This window comes from Cololabis saira, chromosome 5 (assembly GCF_033807715.1).
Source record: "Cololabis saira isolate AMF1-May2022 chromosome 5, fColSai1.1, whole genome shotgun sequence".
In the NCBI taxonomy this organism is placed as follows: Eukaryota; Metazoa; Chordata; class Actinopteri; order Beloniformes; family Belonidae; genus Cololabis; species Cololabis saira.
This window is the reverse complement of record NC_084591.1, coordinates 29,162,370-29,180,631: the sequence shown is the minus strand read 5'-3', so window position 1 is coordinate 29,180,631 and position 18,262 is coordinate 29,162,370. Positions and strand designations below refer to the sequence as shown.

The following is an 18,262-nucleotide window of genomic DNA, read 5'->3' as shown; positions in this document are numbered from 1 at the left end:
CTGCAGAGTGATTGGATTGCGTCAGATAGTGTCATGACATAGAAATAAACATCCTCTGCTCTGTTACCAAGCCTTTCATTGCCAGTCAATAAGAAAATATTCACAATTGACAGCTACTGCAGAAAATACATGCATATATAAATATATGTGGTTATTTTTTTCCCCAGATGGATGCAACAGTGAAAGGAAATTCACAGATATGCCACTTCACCTGCATGTTTTTGTTTACAGCTGAAAAAATTCCTTCACTTTCATATCAGCTCTTCCTCTTCACATTGTTATGCATTAAAAAATGTGACCAAATGCAGGCTGGGTGCAAGAAAAAGGGAGAACTGTTAACCTCAAATGTGACCTGGTTACTGTGTTATATTCTTGAAACAGACTAAAGTTTAATTGCTGGTATAAACTGGGTCAGAGATGCAGTTAAAAGGCGAGACAGCCTCCGTTTTACAGTGCTGTTTCAGCTTTGTTTAGTCATTTCACATGCGCTACGGTCGTTTTAAGAGTTTGTTTTTCCAGATGCCACAGTGCTGTTAGTGGAGCCTGAAGAAAGTTCACCAAACAGCCCACAAGTTGCCGTTATTACCCCTCCGCATATTCAATCAGACTTCCCCACCATGTGGCTTCAGTTTAGTCAGCTCACTCTGAAGAAGGTTGAAAGGATTGGTCGGATTTTGTTTTGCGCTGCTGATTTTTCACATATGAAAAGGCAAAAACAGTCTCTTTGTGAATATGCGGGTCTTTTCTAAATGTGTTAGAATTAAATTTTTTTGACGATTATCACAACAAGTGTGAATCTGATGCCAGACGGACACGCCCCTACACTTTTTCCAGATGTTCACCAAGTGATCCCCCCACCCCTGATAGTTCTCATCTCTTATCCTGTCCTCCTGTTATCGCCAGTCACGCTGTGGAAAGTCACATGAAACCAGATAGTCAAACGTGTCACCTTTTCTTCACCTTATTTGAACTGTGTGGAACTGTAGCACTGCAGCTTCTTGTACTGGACAGGGAAAGCATTTCTGTGATCACTGTCCAGCAGCTGGAGGATGTAAAACTTGACTTTTTATTTGAAATGTCTTGAATGCTAAAGGCAGCGGCAGATTTCTCTCCCACTCACCACCCTGATCGTATTCTTCATTCTTTAAAAGAAAGGACTTTTTGAATGTGAAATGAGTCTTCAGTGCAAAGGGAAAGCGCAGCACATCTGTTCAGTGCCTGTCTCTTCTCCCTGGAAGGAGCCGGAGGGGGGTGAAATATTTCCATTCCTTTTAGTCGGTACATTTTTAGTGTGGCGACTACGATATACGGAGTCCTTTACAGGCACGATTTCTTTTCCTTTTATTTTGCTCGTTAATCTTTGGACAGGCATAGAGTGACAATGGCTAGTTTGCATATCCAATGGCAGGTAGCCAATCAGGTCAAAGGAATGGGTTCCATTTAGAAGAAAAAAAGAGCTTGTATCTCAGCGACTCAACGGCTGATTTGCTGTTAAACTGAAGCATAGTTTGATTAAAGGCAGACAAAAGAGTGTTTCAGGGCTTGTATTAATCACTGCATGCTCAATAGCCCATTGTGCACCAGCAGCAGCACTCAGTAAGTGCAGCTTTATGTGTTTGTGGCATATGTGTCTCCACCTCTATTCTGTCTCCTCTTGCACTGCAGTATCTTTCAGCGGATTTTGCTTTTATTAAATTTCAGCCAAGGCATATTTTGGAGGTTTAGATGTGAAAACGCCCTTGCTTATTGCTCATAAGCTGTGTTGCATTTTTAATGTACTGTAAATCTCTGTTGATGGTTTTTTTCTTTTTTTTTCCAACGTTAGGTAAATGGCAAAAAGAAACACAAACATGGTTCTGTGTTTACTTTTGTGCTTGAGTTTGTTGCAATGTAAAATTTAGTTTAATCGTGTTGTTAAAGCTTGAAAATAAATGAAAGCAAAGGAATGAATTAAACAAATTGTATCACCTCATCATTGTTTTACAGTCATCTCAAACTGAGTATCTGTAGCTACGAGGTTCTGTTAACATGCAGACGCAAAGGTTCCTGGTGCTGGAAACAGAATACGACAGGGACAACAGTAGATTTAAGACTAGTTTGGAGCAGCATGTGTAAAGTTTTAGGAGATTGTATGCACATAATCAAAGTGACACTGTACATATGCTTATCTCTCCTCCCTCTGCCTTTGGTTATGTCTTGTTTTTCTCCTTTTACTCTTTCAGCTGTTACGCTGTCTGTGACCGCTGTACGTCCCTATAATTCTTCTCTATTGTGCAGGGTAATAAAAATGATGCAGGGGGAAGATAATGAAATGCAAAAAAGTGAATAATAAACTATTGCAGAGAGAGTTTTGAGGAGTGAAAATGAAAAGTAAAAGTCAAAGAGGAGAAGAATAGAAGACAGATGTGATTGTTTTTTTTGGTTTTTTTTTCCATTGATAAGTATTCTGGTGAAAGCCTAATCCTAGCTGAGTGCAGCTATTGAACATCATAGAGACTGGGCTAATGCCACCTCCATTATAGTCATTTACTGACACAAAGAAAGAATCGTGAAATAGTGGGTGGAGAGGTACGAAGTGAATTAAAGCGCAAAGCTATAGGGGAGAGAGAGTGTGGTGATGGAGTGGAAGGAGAAAGGTGGAAACAAAGGGCTCTGGGAGGTGTGGAGGTGAGAGGGGCTGACAGGAGTGTAGGATGGAGAGAGATGTGGGGAGGAGTCACTCTGATGTGATTAAAACGGCTGCTTTGACAGACTGCTCCCCGCGCCTCCACATATGTAAGGTTTATGAATACGGTGTAGAGAGATGCCAGAGCCACTGGGAGACCTGCAGTGGAACATTATTAACGTTGAACTCAAGTGGTTGGAGAATCTGAATGTTTAAACTGCTCTTTTTCTGTCACGTTTTTCCTCTTTTTGATTACTTTTGGGTAAATATTTATGTAACAGCTGTTTACAATCATTTATCATGTTAGCCATTACTATTCTTGTATTCTAAACATCTGTAAAGAAGTCTGCTTGCTCTGCCTGCTTCATCAACGAGCAACTACAGAGGTTATTTTGTCAATTTTTATGTTCTTTGTCTTGTGAATTTGGTCATTTAAGTGTTTAAGTTTAAAGAAATACTTGTCAGAGAAGCTAATAGGACATATAGTATTGAGCAGAAGTTTGAAGAGCTAGAAATTAAGAAGTAAGTAAGTAGAAGTCGACACCAAATAACTTTTTCTGTTAAAATTGTAGTTTCAAAATACCTTTTGTTGACTTGTTAATGGGACCTCTGCTGCTGACTCAGCATGTCCGGTTGAACTGGAAATGCACTTTGTAACTTGGTAACTTTGTAACTTTGTAGTCCAGCCTGGATAACTGGTGAGAACATACCACGTTAGAGCTGTGTCACACGCCGACGTCTCCACCTCTGTTTACCGGGAGCTAGTCAGCTCACTATTCATTATTTTCAACATGGCTAAAACAAAGAAGCCCAGGTCAGTTGAAGAGGAAAGACGATCTTTGACTGGTTTCTACTAATTGGTGAGAACTATGAGAAGAAGCTGAATGCAGGGTGTTTGAACAAGGGATCAGAGCAGAGGGGAGTAAATCTTGGACTCACTAGTGGGAACTATGAGAAGAAACAAGACTGACGATCATCTTTATCGTCCTGCTGGACTATTGAATAATGTCTTATCATCAGTAGCTGACTTTGTTTTGTGTTTTCGCTGGGATTTCTTGTTTTGATGTGGCAATGAAGATGTCCATTCTGTGATTTTGTCTCTGTCCATTTTATCGATCATTAAACATCTTGGATATGTCCCACATCAAAGTGTGATTAATCTCTGAACTAATGTCGGGAGGGATGTCCAAGAGTGATGTGTTTCAATGAAACTAGTGTTTTCTGTGTTGGCTTCTCTGAACTTGTGTAGTTTATAGCAAGCTAAGTAAGTTTTCTTGGAGTTTTGTTCAGTAAATGTAGCTGTTTTTTGTTAGAAAAGTGTTTGTGTGCTCGCACTTTGTTTTTTTTTTTTTTTGGTTCTCTTTTTTTGTTTTACGGTGATATGAGCTGTGTGCAGTGCTTTTGCATACTTTGTATTTACAGAGATACACCACATTACATCTGTTGTGATGTTGGCATTTGTGGTTGTTCAGTAGCCTCCGTCTGTGTTACTTTAAAATATTATACTTTTATTTAGAGGGGTTCCATCAAAGCTTTAGTAAACCAAAAAAGGGGGTTTACCATATTTTAACCAAAGACTTAATGTGCAGATTCAGAATTAAATTGGAAGTGATCAGCCGTTTTCCTTATGGTATTGCGTCGTAGTGGATAGCAATCTCAAGATCTAAGGAGCATAACATCTTTGCCTACTTCAGATAAAGATTGCACCAGAATTATGAATGTATTGCTCTACCATTTCTTCCTTTCATGTACCTTCAACGCCACTTATTAGATAAGCTCCATCCAAGCCTTTGATGTGTGAAATCATTTTTATACAGAAATTCAATTTGCAGGTGTCTAACAGCAAGGGTAAGAATTCAGATAGTTGAATAATGTTTGCCACTTTGAACGGGTTTGAGGTGCCAGTGTTTCTGCAAAGTACTAGAGTAGGATTTTTCATGAATTTTCAGTTGAAAGCAAAAAAGGAGAGCTCAAGCTGAGGACAGTGACGCCAGGTTTAAACGACAGAAAATTAGCTTAAGTAGTGTTGATAAGAAATCAGAAGAAGTAAGCAATCATAAGAAAAAGAAAAAGATAAAAAAGGAACATGGTGCAGATGGCCTTTTACCCACCTTTGCTTCTCCTTTACTCCTTTACTGCTGCTGACAGCAAAACATGTGCTCAAACACAGAATTCAGATCTCAATCACACACACAGCAGGAGGAGTCACACCACACACACACACACACACACACACACACACACACACACACACAGACCTGTCTCCTCTGACAGAGGAGGCGGAGGCTGCCTCAGTCTCCCTCCTTTTCATCTCCTGTGTGATTTGCAACAGCCTTTCAGGGCTCTATCACAAATGTTCCGAAGACGCTCCCATTGTTCATGTTACAGCTTTATGAGTTCCTTTTGTGTGTGTTTCTCCCTTCTCCCAGAGGATTGCACTGAAACCTGATAGGCAGCATAGGTTGGCAGTGCTGGGATCTCTTTATTTGGGCTCTTTTTTATTAGATAATTATGGAAATGACGCTCCTTTGTTTTTGTCTTTCTCTGCTTTGAGTCCAGTCCCTAATTAATTGGTAGCGTGAAGGACCGGCCAATTTGAAATCACAAGGGAGGGGTCGAGGGGGGCTTGTTTTATTGGCTGGTGCCTGGTTGGGGCAGTGGGCGGGAGGAGCATTTGAATTAGATTAGATTTAATTAAGGCATGGGGCCCCTCTGACTACACAGTAGTAAATAAATAGCCTGTAAGCCAGGCTGGTTATTGGAAATTCAACACACACACACAAACACACCATGTAGGAGCAGCCCCTGGGCGTGAAGGTCAGGGAGACAGAGGAAGCATACAGCTTAGTGTCAAGAAAGGAAAAGCAAGAAAACAGAATCCTCTTCTGTTGAAATCGTGCTTGCTTATTCACAACAGTAGTCTTAAATAAAATGGGCTTAGATAAGGGGACTTTTTAAAGTAATAGTTTGACAGTTGACAAAGATTAAAAAAGAAAACCTTTATATATTGAGCTGTAGAAAGACTACAAGCAGTGTCTTTATCATAAAGATGACAAACAACCTTGTTGGCTGGATTTAAAGGTAAAGGGTTTTTTCACAATGTTAACACACTTTTCTGAGCTCCTGTTGAAACATGTTATGTTTTTCTTCTTCCACCCCTCTGCATCCCTGCTGGCGTTGCTGCATCAGTGCAGGAGTCGACGTATGGGAGTAAATGCTTTATTGGCTGCTCCTGGGAGGATGGATATTATGGGTCACACACACACTAACACACTAATCTGGCTGCTGTTTGCCATGGTGTTTTTGGGCACTGGGTTTTTTCAAGCTTCTAAATTTTAACAATAAAACCTTGATTTTGTGATTTGTTTGTTCAGACTCCTTTTTATATTGTGGCCCTTGTGGAACTTGAGGGTTTTTTTTGTGTATTAGGTTATGAAGGTTATAGATTCACTGAACCAGTCACCAACATTTATAGCATATGTTGAGTAAACTGTTCCCTAAGCCATCAGTGCATTTTAAAAGGTTCATCCAATGCAATTGAATGAGCTTGAAGGTCTTTTGGATCCATCTTCTGACAGTCTTCCTGGTGATGTATGGTGCTGCTCTGCAGCTGAATGTTCTGTTGTTCGTAGCTATGGCAGGGTCTTCAGGTGAGCTGTGTAGTGGTCAGGTTTGCTCCAAAGTTTTTTCATGTGCATTTGTTAGTCATGGATGACGTGAGCCTACTGTGTTTTTGTGTTAATGATCTTTTGTCTCAAACTATTCCCAATTTAGCTTGGATGACTTGTGGATGTTAGTGTAGTGAAGACAGTAACTGTGTGGTATTGAGCTAGTTGTGATCTGTGTTTTGGGCTTGGACTTTGAATTTGTGTGTGGTTATGTATGTTACATTGATTCATCATGGGTCTTGTAACTCGTGATGTGTGCGTGAAATTGTAACCATTTTGTGCTGCCAGCTCACTTTTGAAGTAAGAGTTGCTATTTTGGGGGTTGTTTAGTAACTAAGTAATCTATTAGGCTTGGGACTGTTTCTTGTGTTCATTTTGATTTGGGTCACACTTCCATTGATCCTCATAATTAAGTGCATCCAAAAAAAATGTTCTCAACCATCTGACCCTCCTGCCATTTATTTCTGTGTGGAATCTGTGGAGCTCTGATGTCAGACTTGGTCATCATGTTTTGGTAGCTGTAGTTTATTTTTAGTTGATTGGTTTGGTAGTCCTATTATCGCGGTTTTGTTTCTGCTAGGCTTGTTTTCATGCTGGCTTTTGGTAGGGAGAGGTAACCAGATTGTACAGCCCTGTGTGGGTTGGTTGGAGTCGTCTCCCTTTCTTTTTGTGTATTTTGGCCAGCCCATCACACATTTTCTTCTTGGTGTTCTGTTAGAATAAGTTTGCGCTACTAGTTTGTTTGAATTTTGTAGCAACCAAAGCAGCTATTAAAATTGATCCTTTGCTGAGCAAATGTATGGCCTTACTTTTTTTTTTTTTTAAGCTGCTGCTCTCCATGCTTTTTTTTTGCTTTTGTTCTCCTCCCCCATTTCTGTTATTCAGGCGTGATGACTGGAAAGGTCAGAGCAGCGGGGCTTTGGCTCACTCTGGATGGATTCCTGAAGGAATCCTTTCTAGGAGGGAGGAGTTCCACCCCTCTGCATCCCTGCTGGCTTTGCTGCATCAGTGCAGGAGTTGATGTATAGGGAGGGTGTGGGTATTGCCTCCCTGGCATGGGTCACACACACACACGGCGTACTAATCTGGCTGCTGTTTTGCCATGGTGTTTTTGCCACTGGGTTTTTTCAGGCTTCTGAAGGCTAAATGTTAAATTTTAACAATAAAACGGTTTGTTCAGATTCCTTTTTATGTTGCAGCCCAACGAGCTGTGTTGTTACAGTTAAAATACCTCAGGGATACAATGCAACAGCTCCCTTTTCTGACATGTCTTTTAAGCTGTGTGTGTAGCAGCTAGTTTTAGGGGACAGAGTCATCTGAACTTAACCTCCTGTCATGCAGGGTGTGCCCTTGTTGGAATTGGTGTTGCAGCTTTGCGCTGCCCACTTACAGGCACAACAAATGCAGCAAGATGTGCTGTTGGGTGGGGATAACGATGGGGAAATTAAATAAGTCCAGTCTCAGCTGGGTTTGCGATGTTACAGAGCCATATACAGGACTGTCTCAGAAAATTAGAATATTGTGACAAAGTCCTTTATTTTCTGTAATGCAAAAATGTCATACATTCTGGATTCATTACAAATCAACTGAAATATTGCAAGCCTTTTATTATTTTAATATTGCTGATTATTCCTTACAGTTTAAGATTAAGATTTCCAGTATATTCTAATTTTTTGAGATAGGTTACTTGAGTTTTCTTAAACTGTAAGCCATGATCAGCAATATTAATATTAAAATAATAAAAGGCTTGCAATATTTCAGTTGATTTGTAATGAATCCAGAATGTATGACATTTTTGCATTACAGAAAATAAAGGACTTTATCACAATATTCTAATTTTCTGAGACAGTCCTGTACATTGTAACTGCTCACTTAACAACAAGACTCCAGACAAAATGACAAGGCTGTTTTTATCTCCCAGTTTCTGAGTTTTGTTCATTGTCATTTCAGGCTACATACTATACGGTTTAAACCACAAGAACGTTCACGTGTGAGTCCCTAGCATAAGACTCAACAAAGTGCACCTCTTTTGGGACAAAGGGTTATAACAACACAGGCGGACGTCCCCACTCATTAGAGCAGCATTTCTGTGTTGTATGTTAATATTTCTATTTCATTAACTACGCTTCCGAAATTCACTGTGTGTGCAAGAAATAGTCTAATCTTTAACACATCAGTCAGTGTCACTGCCCGTCAGTCATTCACTTTTTTCTAGTCTCATAATTAAAAGCAGAAGTTATTAACTTGGGATTAAAATAAACTGTATAGAGCTGGAAAATAGTTGTAGGGATTTTAGAAAATACCTGCTTAATACGTTATAGGGGGGAAAATTGAAAAGGTTAAAGTGTAATTCTTTAAAGAAGATTTTGGTAGAATATTCTAAAAATATTTGGACGAATTGAGAAGTCAATGAATATAATTGGATATTTCACTGTAGGTCTCCTCAGTCCTTCAAAACGTGTTTGTCTTCTTCCCATCTCAACTTTGAAACATGTTGTTGCCATTAAATTTGAATGAGGCAATCACAGTATTTAAACAAATGATAGCATTCTCTGTTTCAGTCATCTGCGTACTATCTGCTGTTAAACATGTGATTTAAAGATTTGCACAGCATTGCAGTATGTTCTTTTCTGCAGTGTCCCAAACTTTGGGTGAAATGGGGTTGTCGTCGGTATGAATTCCTGTACTTAAATCAAAACAGAAGTCTTTTACTTTGGTGTCACATTTGTTAACAGTTAGTGAAACTGTGCACATTAGCTGTAAATGTGGGGGTAATCTCAACGCTCTGCTCGACACCACATCCACCATGAACTTTTAAGACTATGTAAGCCTGGACTCCTGCAAAAGAATATCTACAACAGCTTCCCTGCTTTGTTGGGATCTAATCCGTACAGATGGAAGCATTTTCTGACTATTGATTCAGCCTGAAGATATCTGGTAATGGTCGTTTCCTGGCAAGCTTTCTGGGCAGTGTCCAAATCTATCTGCTGGATGGTCAGTGGACGGGATGTCAGGCTTTGGTGCACGTGATCCTATAAGCACAGAAACCTGGAACACAGAGCATAGAAAGTGTTCAAGTGGGGGGTTTCAGCTTTTTACGAGGCACACAGATGTTTGATGTTCACAGTCCCTTGAGGCATACATGTAATTTGAACTGAAACAGCAACTGTAAAATACTTTTATGTAGCCTCAATCCTCATTAGCACATCCTTTCTGCTTCTCGGTAATAAATAGGATTCCTTCCTCACTCTCTTCCTCTCCCCTTAATGCAACAGTGCTGTCAGATGATAAGCTGAAACACCATTTACATGAGTCCCATCCCGAGTGCCTGATTGAAATTCTCACACTGTAAAATCAGTCAGCGGAAATGTTTAAGTGCTATTCCCTCAGCCTATCTGGAATAATAAGCTGCACTGCTCTCTGGCATTACAGGCGTCCCCTCTCCTCATTTCAGGCAGAAGGTCTGCTTGCTTTGCATGTGTTACTGCTAGCCACAGCTCCCATTGTGAGCATTAAACTCCCCGGACTTCTCAGCGCTGTAGACTCTTTCTTTCCCTGTGACAAACATGGTCATGTGTGACGGCCCGTTGTGTCCCTCTGTCGTCTTTAATACAGAGCAACTCAAGTCAGTTTTTATTTCCTTTTTAATCCAAAAATGTGTGAGCTGTTTTGCTGTCACAAAGAATCTGTAGCTTCTCTTGACTTTATCTTTTTTTTTTATCGTTAAGAGTGTGGGTTCAGAAGAAGTTTAAACTGATGCATTATGGTCGGTTTGTCCTCTTTGTCCACTGGAGCTCTGTTTTGCTTATGTTCAACTCTCATCTTTGAGATGTTGCTATTGAATGGCACAGAAAACATTTAGAAATGAACATGAAAACAATTTGCTGTTTGATATTCATCCCTGTCTCCTGCATCCTCTCTCTGTTCCTCCTTCCTCTTCAGCTTCACAACTCTTCTTCCTGTTTCCTCAGCCTCGTTCGATAAAACCCTCTCGTTTCATCTGTTGCCACGCTTTATCCTCTCTTTCCCCATCAACCTACATGATCAATCCTGGAGTCGCTCCTCATGTCCTCCCTGTCCTTCACAGAAACTCCTGCCCAGGACTTTGTGACGCTGGACTACCGTCTGCGGCATTACCCCAGCATCACCTACGCCGTCATCGGGAGCGCGTTCATCTTTGTCCTGGTGGTGGCTTTGCTGGCTTTGGTGCTTCATCACCAGAGGAAACGGAGCGTGTTGTTGCCCAGAGGTGTCAGAGCGAGCTCGCATCACCACCACCACCACCAGCCCCTTCTGTTGTCCCGCCTGGTGATCCTGGACCGGGGTCACGCCCACCCCGGAGGCCCGGGTCTGTCCCCGGGCTCCCCCGCCGCGCCGGGCCAGTACAGCTCCACTCCTCAAGCGCTGCAGTTGCTTTCTGAAAGCCTGTATCACTCCTCACTCTCCATGGAGTCGCCCCCATCTTACTCAGAAGCTGTTCTGGATGTCAGGTGAGAAAAAGAAAATGATTCCACTGGCTGTGCAGACTTTTCTTATCTTTTGTCTGATGCAATTTAATTGGATTGGTTAATGATAGGGAAAAACATATTATAGAAATGCTGTTCCTGAAAGTTTCTTGTCAAGAATAATTATATATGCTATCAAAACTATCTGTCAACATCTGTCCAAGTGGTACTTTTATGTAATTTCTAATGAAGAGTCATTTAATCATGAAATTTGTTGAGTACTTATTTAATATTAAACAAAAGAGAAGGGAAGTCTCTCTTTTAATAGCCTACTGGATATATTTACTTTTTTTTATTGGTTTCCTTTGACATTTGATCAGTTGAGAAGTATGTCATTCATTTTTTTACCCCCAGATGCTGGAAATAAAAATAAAAAGTCAATGATAAAACAGTTAATGATAACTATAATGTAAAATCTTAAGGCATGCTAAAATAATGCATCAATTGCGTTATATTCTTAGACATGATAACAGCTACATCTGCAGACCTAGTTGGTCTAGGACAGAAAAATGTACATAAAATGTATAATCCTGACTGCAGCTGTTTCTACTTTTTCTGCCCAGTCGGCCTCCTTGGTATGATCTCCCTCCTCCTCCTTACCTGCAAGATGAGGCTGTCCCATCAGGCGGAGAGCTTCCTCAATACGACGGCCCCCGGGACCCTCCAAACCACCAAGCAGCTGCGCCCTCAACACCCAGAACTGTGGCTTCAGACCCGCAGCCGGGCTTCAGCCCTACAGAGGAGTCGGACCAGCTGTAGCCGCTCTCTCGTAGAGACCGTTACCATGTAGAACTGAGATACTGCTGCAGGACTCGAGCGTCAAGCTGCACGGCTGTGTGGAGCTACAGGACGGTTAAGGAGTTTCAACAAGGGTTGAAAGACTTAAAGCTGGCCAACATGCACACGAGGCGGACATCTGCATCTCCTAGTGGACTGAGATTGTGTGTTGGCTCCCTCTGCTGGCTGCATGGAAGTATTACACCGTAGTTCCCAAACCCCCTCCCTCTGAGGAACTGGTGTGTCTGATACCTGTCAGTGAGCCTGCAGTTTTAGAGAAGGACCTGCACTCTTTAGCATATTCAATAGCTTTTAGTCACTTTGGTGTAAGTCTGCATAATCTTCTCATCACATTTACAAGATTTATCTTGTTTAAATTTCAAATCACCCGGAGATGAAATGAAATCACCAGTTTTGTGTCAGTGCTGCAGTGTTTGTAATAATTAAATTAAACCACAGAGACAGCAGCAGCAGTGCTTTTCATCTGTTGACAGTTGATGAGAAAATGAATGAATGATGAGCCCAAACAAGCTGCACATTCAGAAGTGTCTTCAATAAGACTCTAAATTATAGATATTTGTATGAGATCAGTGGAGGTTGTTTCTTTTATTCAAGGTTTTTTTCACCACATTTGTTGGGGTCATTGGGTTATATTTCACATAAACATGTAAGAGGGACCACTGAGACCATAAAATAATGCAGAGTAGATTTGTACCTTGACTTTCACAAATCATTCCTCTAAGCAGAATAACTGCAGTGGCTCAATCAAAAATCTCTTTATTGACCCCAAAGGGGCTCATTTGTTTTACAGCTAGCAGTAAAAAACAAAAAAACTCAACATTACACAGCACTAGACAAGACAATCAAAAAAGACATATTTCTCATCCCTCTGAAGACCTAAAATACAATTACAAAGGACTTGTGTTGAGGCCTTAATCTGTGGTGGTGCCTTTGTACTGTATGCCGTGTCTGTGGCATAGCCAAGCCTTTTTAAAACCACAATGAACAGCAGCCTGAGAGAGATTCAAAAGTAGGCTTATAAGCAACATTAAGTATATTTTGTCTTTCAAAGTTCAAATTAATATGTATAGCTACACGTGTCATTTAGAGAAATCATTCTTGATAGTAGAAGAAATGCATATCTGAAGGATTGTGTGTCAGTGTGTTGAATGTTGTACATAGTAGACAGGGAAGCAAATAAATCTGTTTAAAGTAGAACACACTTTAATTGTGTAACAGTAAAACATAGTTATTTGCATCTTGATTTTCTTCTGTAGGCAGCAGCAATATTTCAGGTACAAAAACTATTAAAAAAAAAAAAAAAAAAAAACAGTCAGACCAAAGATAATCATCATTAGCCCTCTCTCCCCCCTACCCATCCCCCAGCACCGCAGGAGGAATAAAGTGTTTGTACCGTAACTATGTAAACATTTGCAAAAATGTTTGAGTAAGACAGGATTAATGCTGTTTCCCATAAAACTGGAAAACATTTCTCAGGATGAAATTACATCAGTATTTATAGCTTGGTTTTGATTTAAAACAAAAAACAATTGTGTTCAACTTCTTTATGTCTCAATTGCTATCAAAGGTTTAGCTGTTTACATTTGTTGTAAAGTCATCAGTGATGATCTTTCTACTCTTTGTAGTCTGTATATTTGAAGTAATATAATATTCTGACAAAGGTCTTGTGTGTCTTTGTGTTTCCTGCTGGAGATCTGTTATTACTTTTTTCTTTTCCTTTTTTTTCTTTTTTTTTCTTTCCTTTATTTATTTCTAATTAAGAAGCGGTTCTTACTAAAAATACAGCGATGGATAAATCTACTACTACTGTCATTTAGCAGAAACTTTTATCTAAAACGACTTACATCTGAGAAAACAACACAAGCAAGAAATCACATAGGATGATCCAGCATGAACAAGTGCTGTCAGACTGCTGTGAGTCCAGTTGGACGCAGATGTTGCCATGCCATCAAGAGACAAACTCTAAATATTTAGCAGCAGAAATGCCATCTGAGGTCATGCTGTGGCTAAAAGTTGAAGCAGTGATGTATTTTTGTAACAGAATGCATCATGGGAACTGAAGTGATATAATGTAAGAATATCAGTTATTTATTTGATATTGAATAACTGGAAAAATAACTGAGTTAAATGCACTCAAAACATCAACTTCAAGTCTAAAAGAGAGGAGCATTTGCAATGATTTATGTTTGATTTTGATCCTTTTTGTCTGTGAATCTGTAGAGACATATTTAAATCAAACTTGTGCAAAATACATCAAAACAATTGGTTGATGATGGTAGACTCAAATTAATTCATATCTACCCATCCGACTCAACCTAAACCCGGATGAACAGAAGTTTTCTTTTTCTATCTTAAATAAATACAGTATATATTGGTGAAATGAAACTTTTTTTATATGCAATTTAATTTTGCAGCAGATGCAAGTTTTCTTGTGCATATGTGAGTGTGGGGGTGGATGTATGTTTCACCAGGTCTTTTGACAGTCCGACCTGAGACTGATCTGTCAGAGAGGACTAAAACACGGACAGTGAAGCACAGAAAGATAGATAAAGACAGAAGGCAGTGATGGATGTGGAGTGTAATTGATCATGTATTTGGTGTTGGAACAGCATGGTGTGGTGTGTGTACACGAGTTAATGGTGGTGATGTTGGATGTAACTCCCCAGTTCACATCAGAGCTGAAGCAGTCCAGTAGAGATACAAAAAGCAGTGATCTTGATCTCCAACCCAAGTTCAACAGCAACAACTCGTGACTGCAACCAGAATCACGGTTGGTACTGGTGTGTTGGGTCAGGGTCATCGTGGTCAGCAAATCCACCAGCAACTCCTTTCCAGCACCTCAGGAACCAACCACTCGCCAGGCCGGATGGAGAACGAAGCAGTCAGACCTCCACACCAGTCTGCAAGGAGAAGGTGATAACTACCTTTATAAGGGTAAAAATAAAATCAGTGTTTACCCCTCAAGTGTTGAGGTATGCTGTCATTACTTCATGCTAAATTCAATTCTATTCTGTTTTATTTTATTTATATAGCGTCTATTACGATACAAATTGTCTCTAGGCGCTTTTCAGAGACCCAGAGCATGGGCCCCGAGCAATTATTAGATAAACAATGGGAGATTAAAAACGCTCCGAGGAGGAGAAACCCTAAACAGTGGCAAAGAAAAACTCTCCTTTTAGAGGGAAGAAACCTTGAGAAGGACCTGACTCAAAAGTATGGTGTTCATATCGGAGTCTGAAGTCAGAGTCAGAAGTCAAAGTCATGAAGAGAACATGTCACGCTGTCTTCTGACTCTGACTCTAACTTCTGACTCTGACTGATGGAGTTTTCTCTGACTCTGAGAATGTCCTAATATGTACACCGTACAAAAGGGTGGACGTCTTGCCAAAGATAAGCCAGGTAGAGGAAGATGCTAAACACTGAGTGCCTCTAAATTGTGTTAACGTGCAAAATTTAAACTACATATGTTGGTGAAATGTTTGTCCTAATAAATTACATTTATCTAAGCACTAAAGTATTCATATTCAGTCATTGAAGACCTCAGCCATGGCAGCTGTAAGTGAACATGCAGTTCCCCAGAATGACCAGTAGATGTCAGCATGTCACCATTAAACTCAGAGCTTTGCAAAGCTCTGATAGGCCAGACTGACGTCTATCCTGTCAGATTGTTTTATTGATTGTTTTTGTATGTTTGTGTGCTTTTTAAAATTATTTTAGGGTATGTGTGTCCTTCCTGTCAAAGTCTCTGTTCATCTGTGTTTTTTTTAATCACGGGACCTCTACTTATATCTTTTTATATTTCATATTCATGGCATCTATCAACATGCCTCATACCGAATGTAGTGAAAACATCAGCAAAGATTGTCCCAGCAACCACACCCATTTTTATTGTAATATCCCCTCATGACCCTGCATCTCATCTTGCCTTTCCAAGCATAATATCCGTATCGCATTATGACACATCAGATAACCTGATACCATCTTTGACAGCACATACACTTTACCTGCTCATCCCTTCTTACCACCCTTTATACCGAAGCCTGTTCATCGTTTATCTTCCCACCTTTGTGCATTGCTCATTTTCATTCTGCTCACCCCTCCTCCTTTTTCCAATTTTAGCCGCTTCTCTCTTGTCACCCCACTCTCCTTTACCTCATCTTAAACTCTGATGCCGGAGGCCCATGTTTGCTTAGCCCAAGCCCTTAACTACACAGACTTTAATTAAAAGCCTGCACGCTTCTCTAGCTGCCCGTCCCAGTCTCTTTCTGCATCGCAGCTGGTGAAGTGACAAGATGGAATTTCTACGTACTCTCTAAGCTGGTACGTTGGGACGTTATGCAAAACGTCAATAAAAACAGAAAGCGATGATTTCCTAATGTCATGAATATTTCTTATTCTCAAGTGAGGATAGAAATCACACGTTGAAAGTGAAACATAGCTTATTTTGAATTTGAAGGCAGCAACATGCCTCCAAGATGTTGGGACTTAGGCAACAAAAGGCTAGAAAAAGTAATGAAGTTACTAAAAGACACACCTGGAGGAGGAGGTGCACATTGTAAATAACTGGAGTACAAAAAGAGCATCTTAGAGAGTTATAATCTCTTAGAAAATAGCCAGAGGTTCATCAGTTGGCAAAAAGCTGTGTGTACCATTAGTACATACAGTACATTTTTAGAATAATGTTTCCAAGCATAAAAGTGGAAACACTTTGAAATGTCATCACATCAAAGGATCTGGAGAAGTCTCTGTGTGCATGGGATAAGATACAGAAAGTAACGTTGGATGCCCATGATCACCAGGCCCTCTGGCAGCACTGCATTAAAAACAGGAATGAATGTAGAAATAACGGCATGAGTTTAGGAATATTTCTGGAAATAACTGTTTAAGAGCACCGTTCATGGAGGTTAAAGTTCGGTCAAATAAGAAGCCATGTGTGAATGATACTGCAACAACGATGTTGTTTCTGGGCCAAAGCTTGTTTTTTTTTTTAAATATTTTTATCCCGGTTTTTTCCCCATTTTTACCACCCAGTGCTCCTACCTAAGTCAGTCCTGGGCATTGCCATCCTCTACCAACCCCGGGAGGGCCCTGCACTGAGCTCAGGTCTCCTCCTTAACCTGAGGAGTGAGCAGGCCGCATCTTTTCACCAGACAGGGTGGGGCTTCTCCGGCCGGACGTAGCGCGTGGAAGGATCACGTTATTCCGGCCGGATCCTCCCCACCCCAATATGGCGCCCCGGTTGGCCAGAGGGGGCATGTATAGCCCAGGCCAAAGCTTGTTTAAAATGGGTGAAGGAAAAGTGGAAAATTCTCCTGTGGTCCAGGGAATCAAAAGTTAAAGTTGTTTCAGAAATCCTTGGATGCTGCATCCTCTGAACTAAAGAGAAGAGGGACAGACCAGAGGGGGTATCACAGATCAATATAGTGGTGTGTTTCTCTGATTGGATAGGGATGGGGATGTGCTAGTGCTTATGAAATGGGCAGCTTGTACATTTGGGAAGGAAATATGCATTCTGAGAGGTGTATTTAGGTTTTAAAGCAGCATATCCTTACTTCCAGACGTCGTTATTAAGGAATGCCTTGCATCTTTCTAAACCACATACTGACACCCATTCAAAATAATGGATTTGATTTATATTGCACTGAAAGCACTTGCATTATTCATTCACTCCTCATTCATACTTGCTGATGGTAAACTACATATGTAGCCACAGCTGCCCTGGGGCAGACTGACGGAAACATGGCAGGCAATCCGCAGCAACAGCCTCTCCAACCACCACCAGAACATTCACACACCAGCGATGCCTCACTGGAGCCAAGGAGGGTGAAGTGTGTTGCCTAAGGATGCAATGACAAATGACTGGGGGGAGCAGGTTTTGATCCGGCAATCCTTCAATGATCGGACAACCTGCTCAACAACCTGAGCCACTGGACACCCAGTGTAAAAGTGTCTGCAGTGAATAAATTATGGGTTTACAAGATTTGCAAATCATTGCATTCTGGATTTTACACAGTGTCCCAATTTCTTTGAAATGGGCATTAACACTTATGTTGCCTCAGTGGCTGGTGGGTAGTAATGCAGAGAACAGTCAGGAAAATGCAAACATGACTATATGAGGAGCAGAAGTGCTGAAGTAAGTTGTGTTGGCGGATGCGATAGTTCAGTGGAAGAGAATTAGTGCTAACAAAAGCCATGGCCATATTCCAAGGATGTCGAGCAAGATGCTACTTTTCCTCTCTTGGGAGTCTTCCTTCTTTGATTAAAATAGCCGTTAGCTGTTGGATAAGTGTGATAAAGCTGGCTAGTATCCCATTAACTAAAACGCCTGTAACTCTTTCAACAAGTGTTGAACAAGTTTACCATGAATTTAATTTGGTCATGCATTTTCTCTGCAGCAAAAAATAGTAGCAATAAATTCGAGGAGTGATGGAAAGATTTAGTTTGATAAATGTCCAAATTTGCAGTTCACCATGACTCAAGCTGCTCTCTGAAGGCCCCTCGCGCGTACGTATATACCCACGCGCACTCTCACTTGGCTGTTGTGCCATTGCTCCAGTGAACTGGAGATAAGACCCAGCGTTTTCACATGTAAATGGTGTGAGCGTGGAGGGGAAGGAGGGTGTATT

At 40.7% G+C, this 18,262-nt stretch overlaps 1 protein-coding gene across 3 annotated transcripts in view; it reads left to right on the top strand.

The window, feature by feature from the left end:
* The window catches only part of ldlrad3 (low density lipoprotein receptor class A domain containing 3), a 124,050-nt gene extending 111,105 nt beyond the window's left edge, over positions 1 to 12,945 (top strand). For 2 of the 3 annotated variants that reach the window (XM_061721490.1, XM_061721489.1), the window contains exons 5-7: positions 10,276 to 10,308; positions 10,421 to 10,823; positions 11,402 to 12,945. In XM_061721490.1, the coding sequence (XP_061577474.1) occupies positions 10,276 to 10,308; positions 10,421 to 10,823; positions 11,402 to 11,597 (632 nt within the window). In that variant the 3' untranslated portion in view covers positions 11,598 to 12,945. The remainder of the gene's footprint in view (positions 1 to 10,275; positions 10,309 to 10,420; positions 10,824 to 11,401) is intronic. The other variant, XM_061721491.1, reaches the window with a different exon arrangement.
* The last annotated feature ends 5,317 nt before the right edge of the window (positions 12,946 to 18,262 follow it).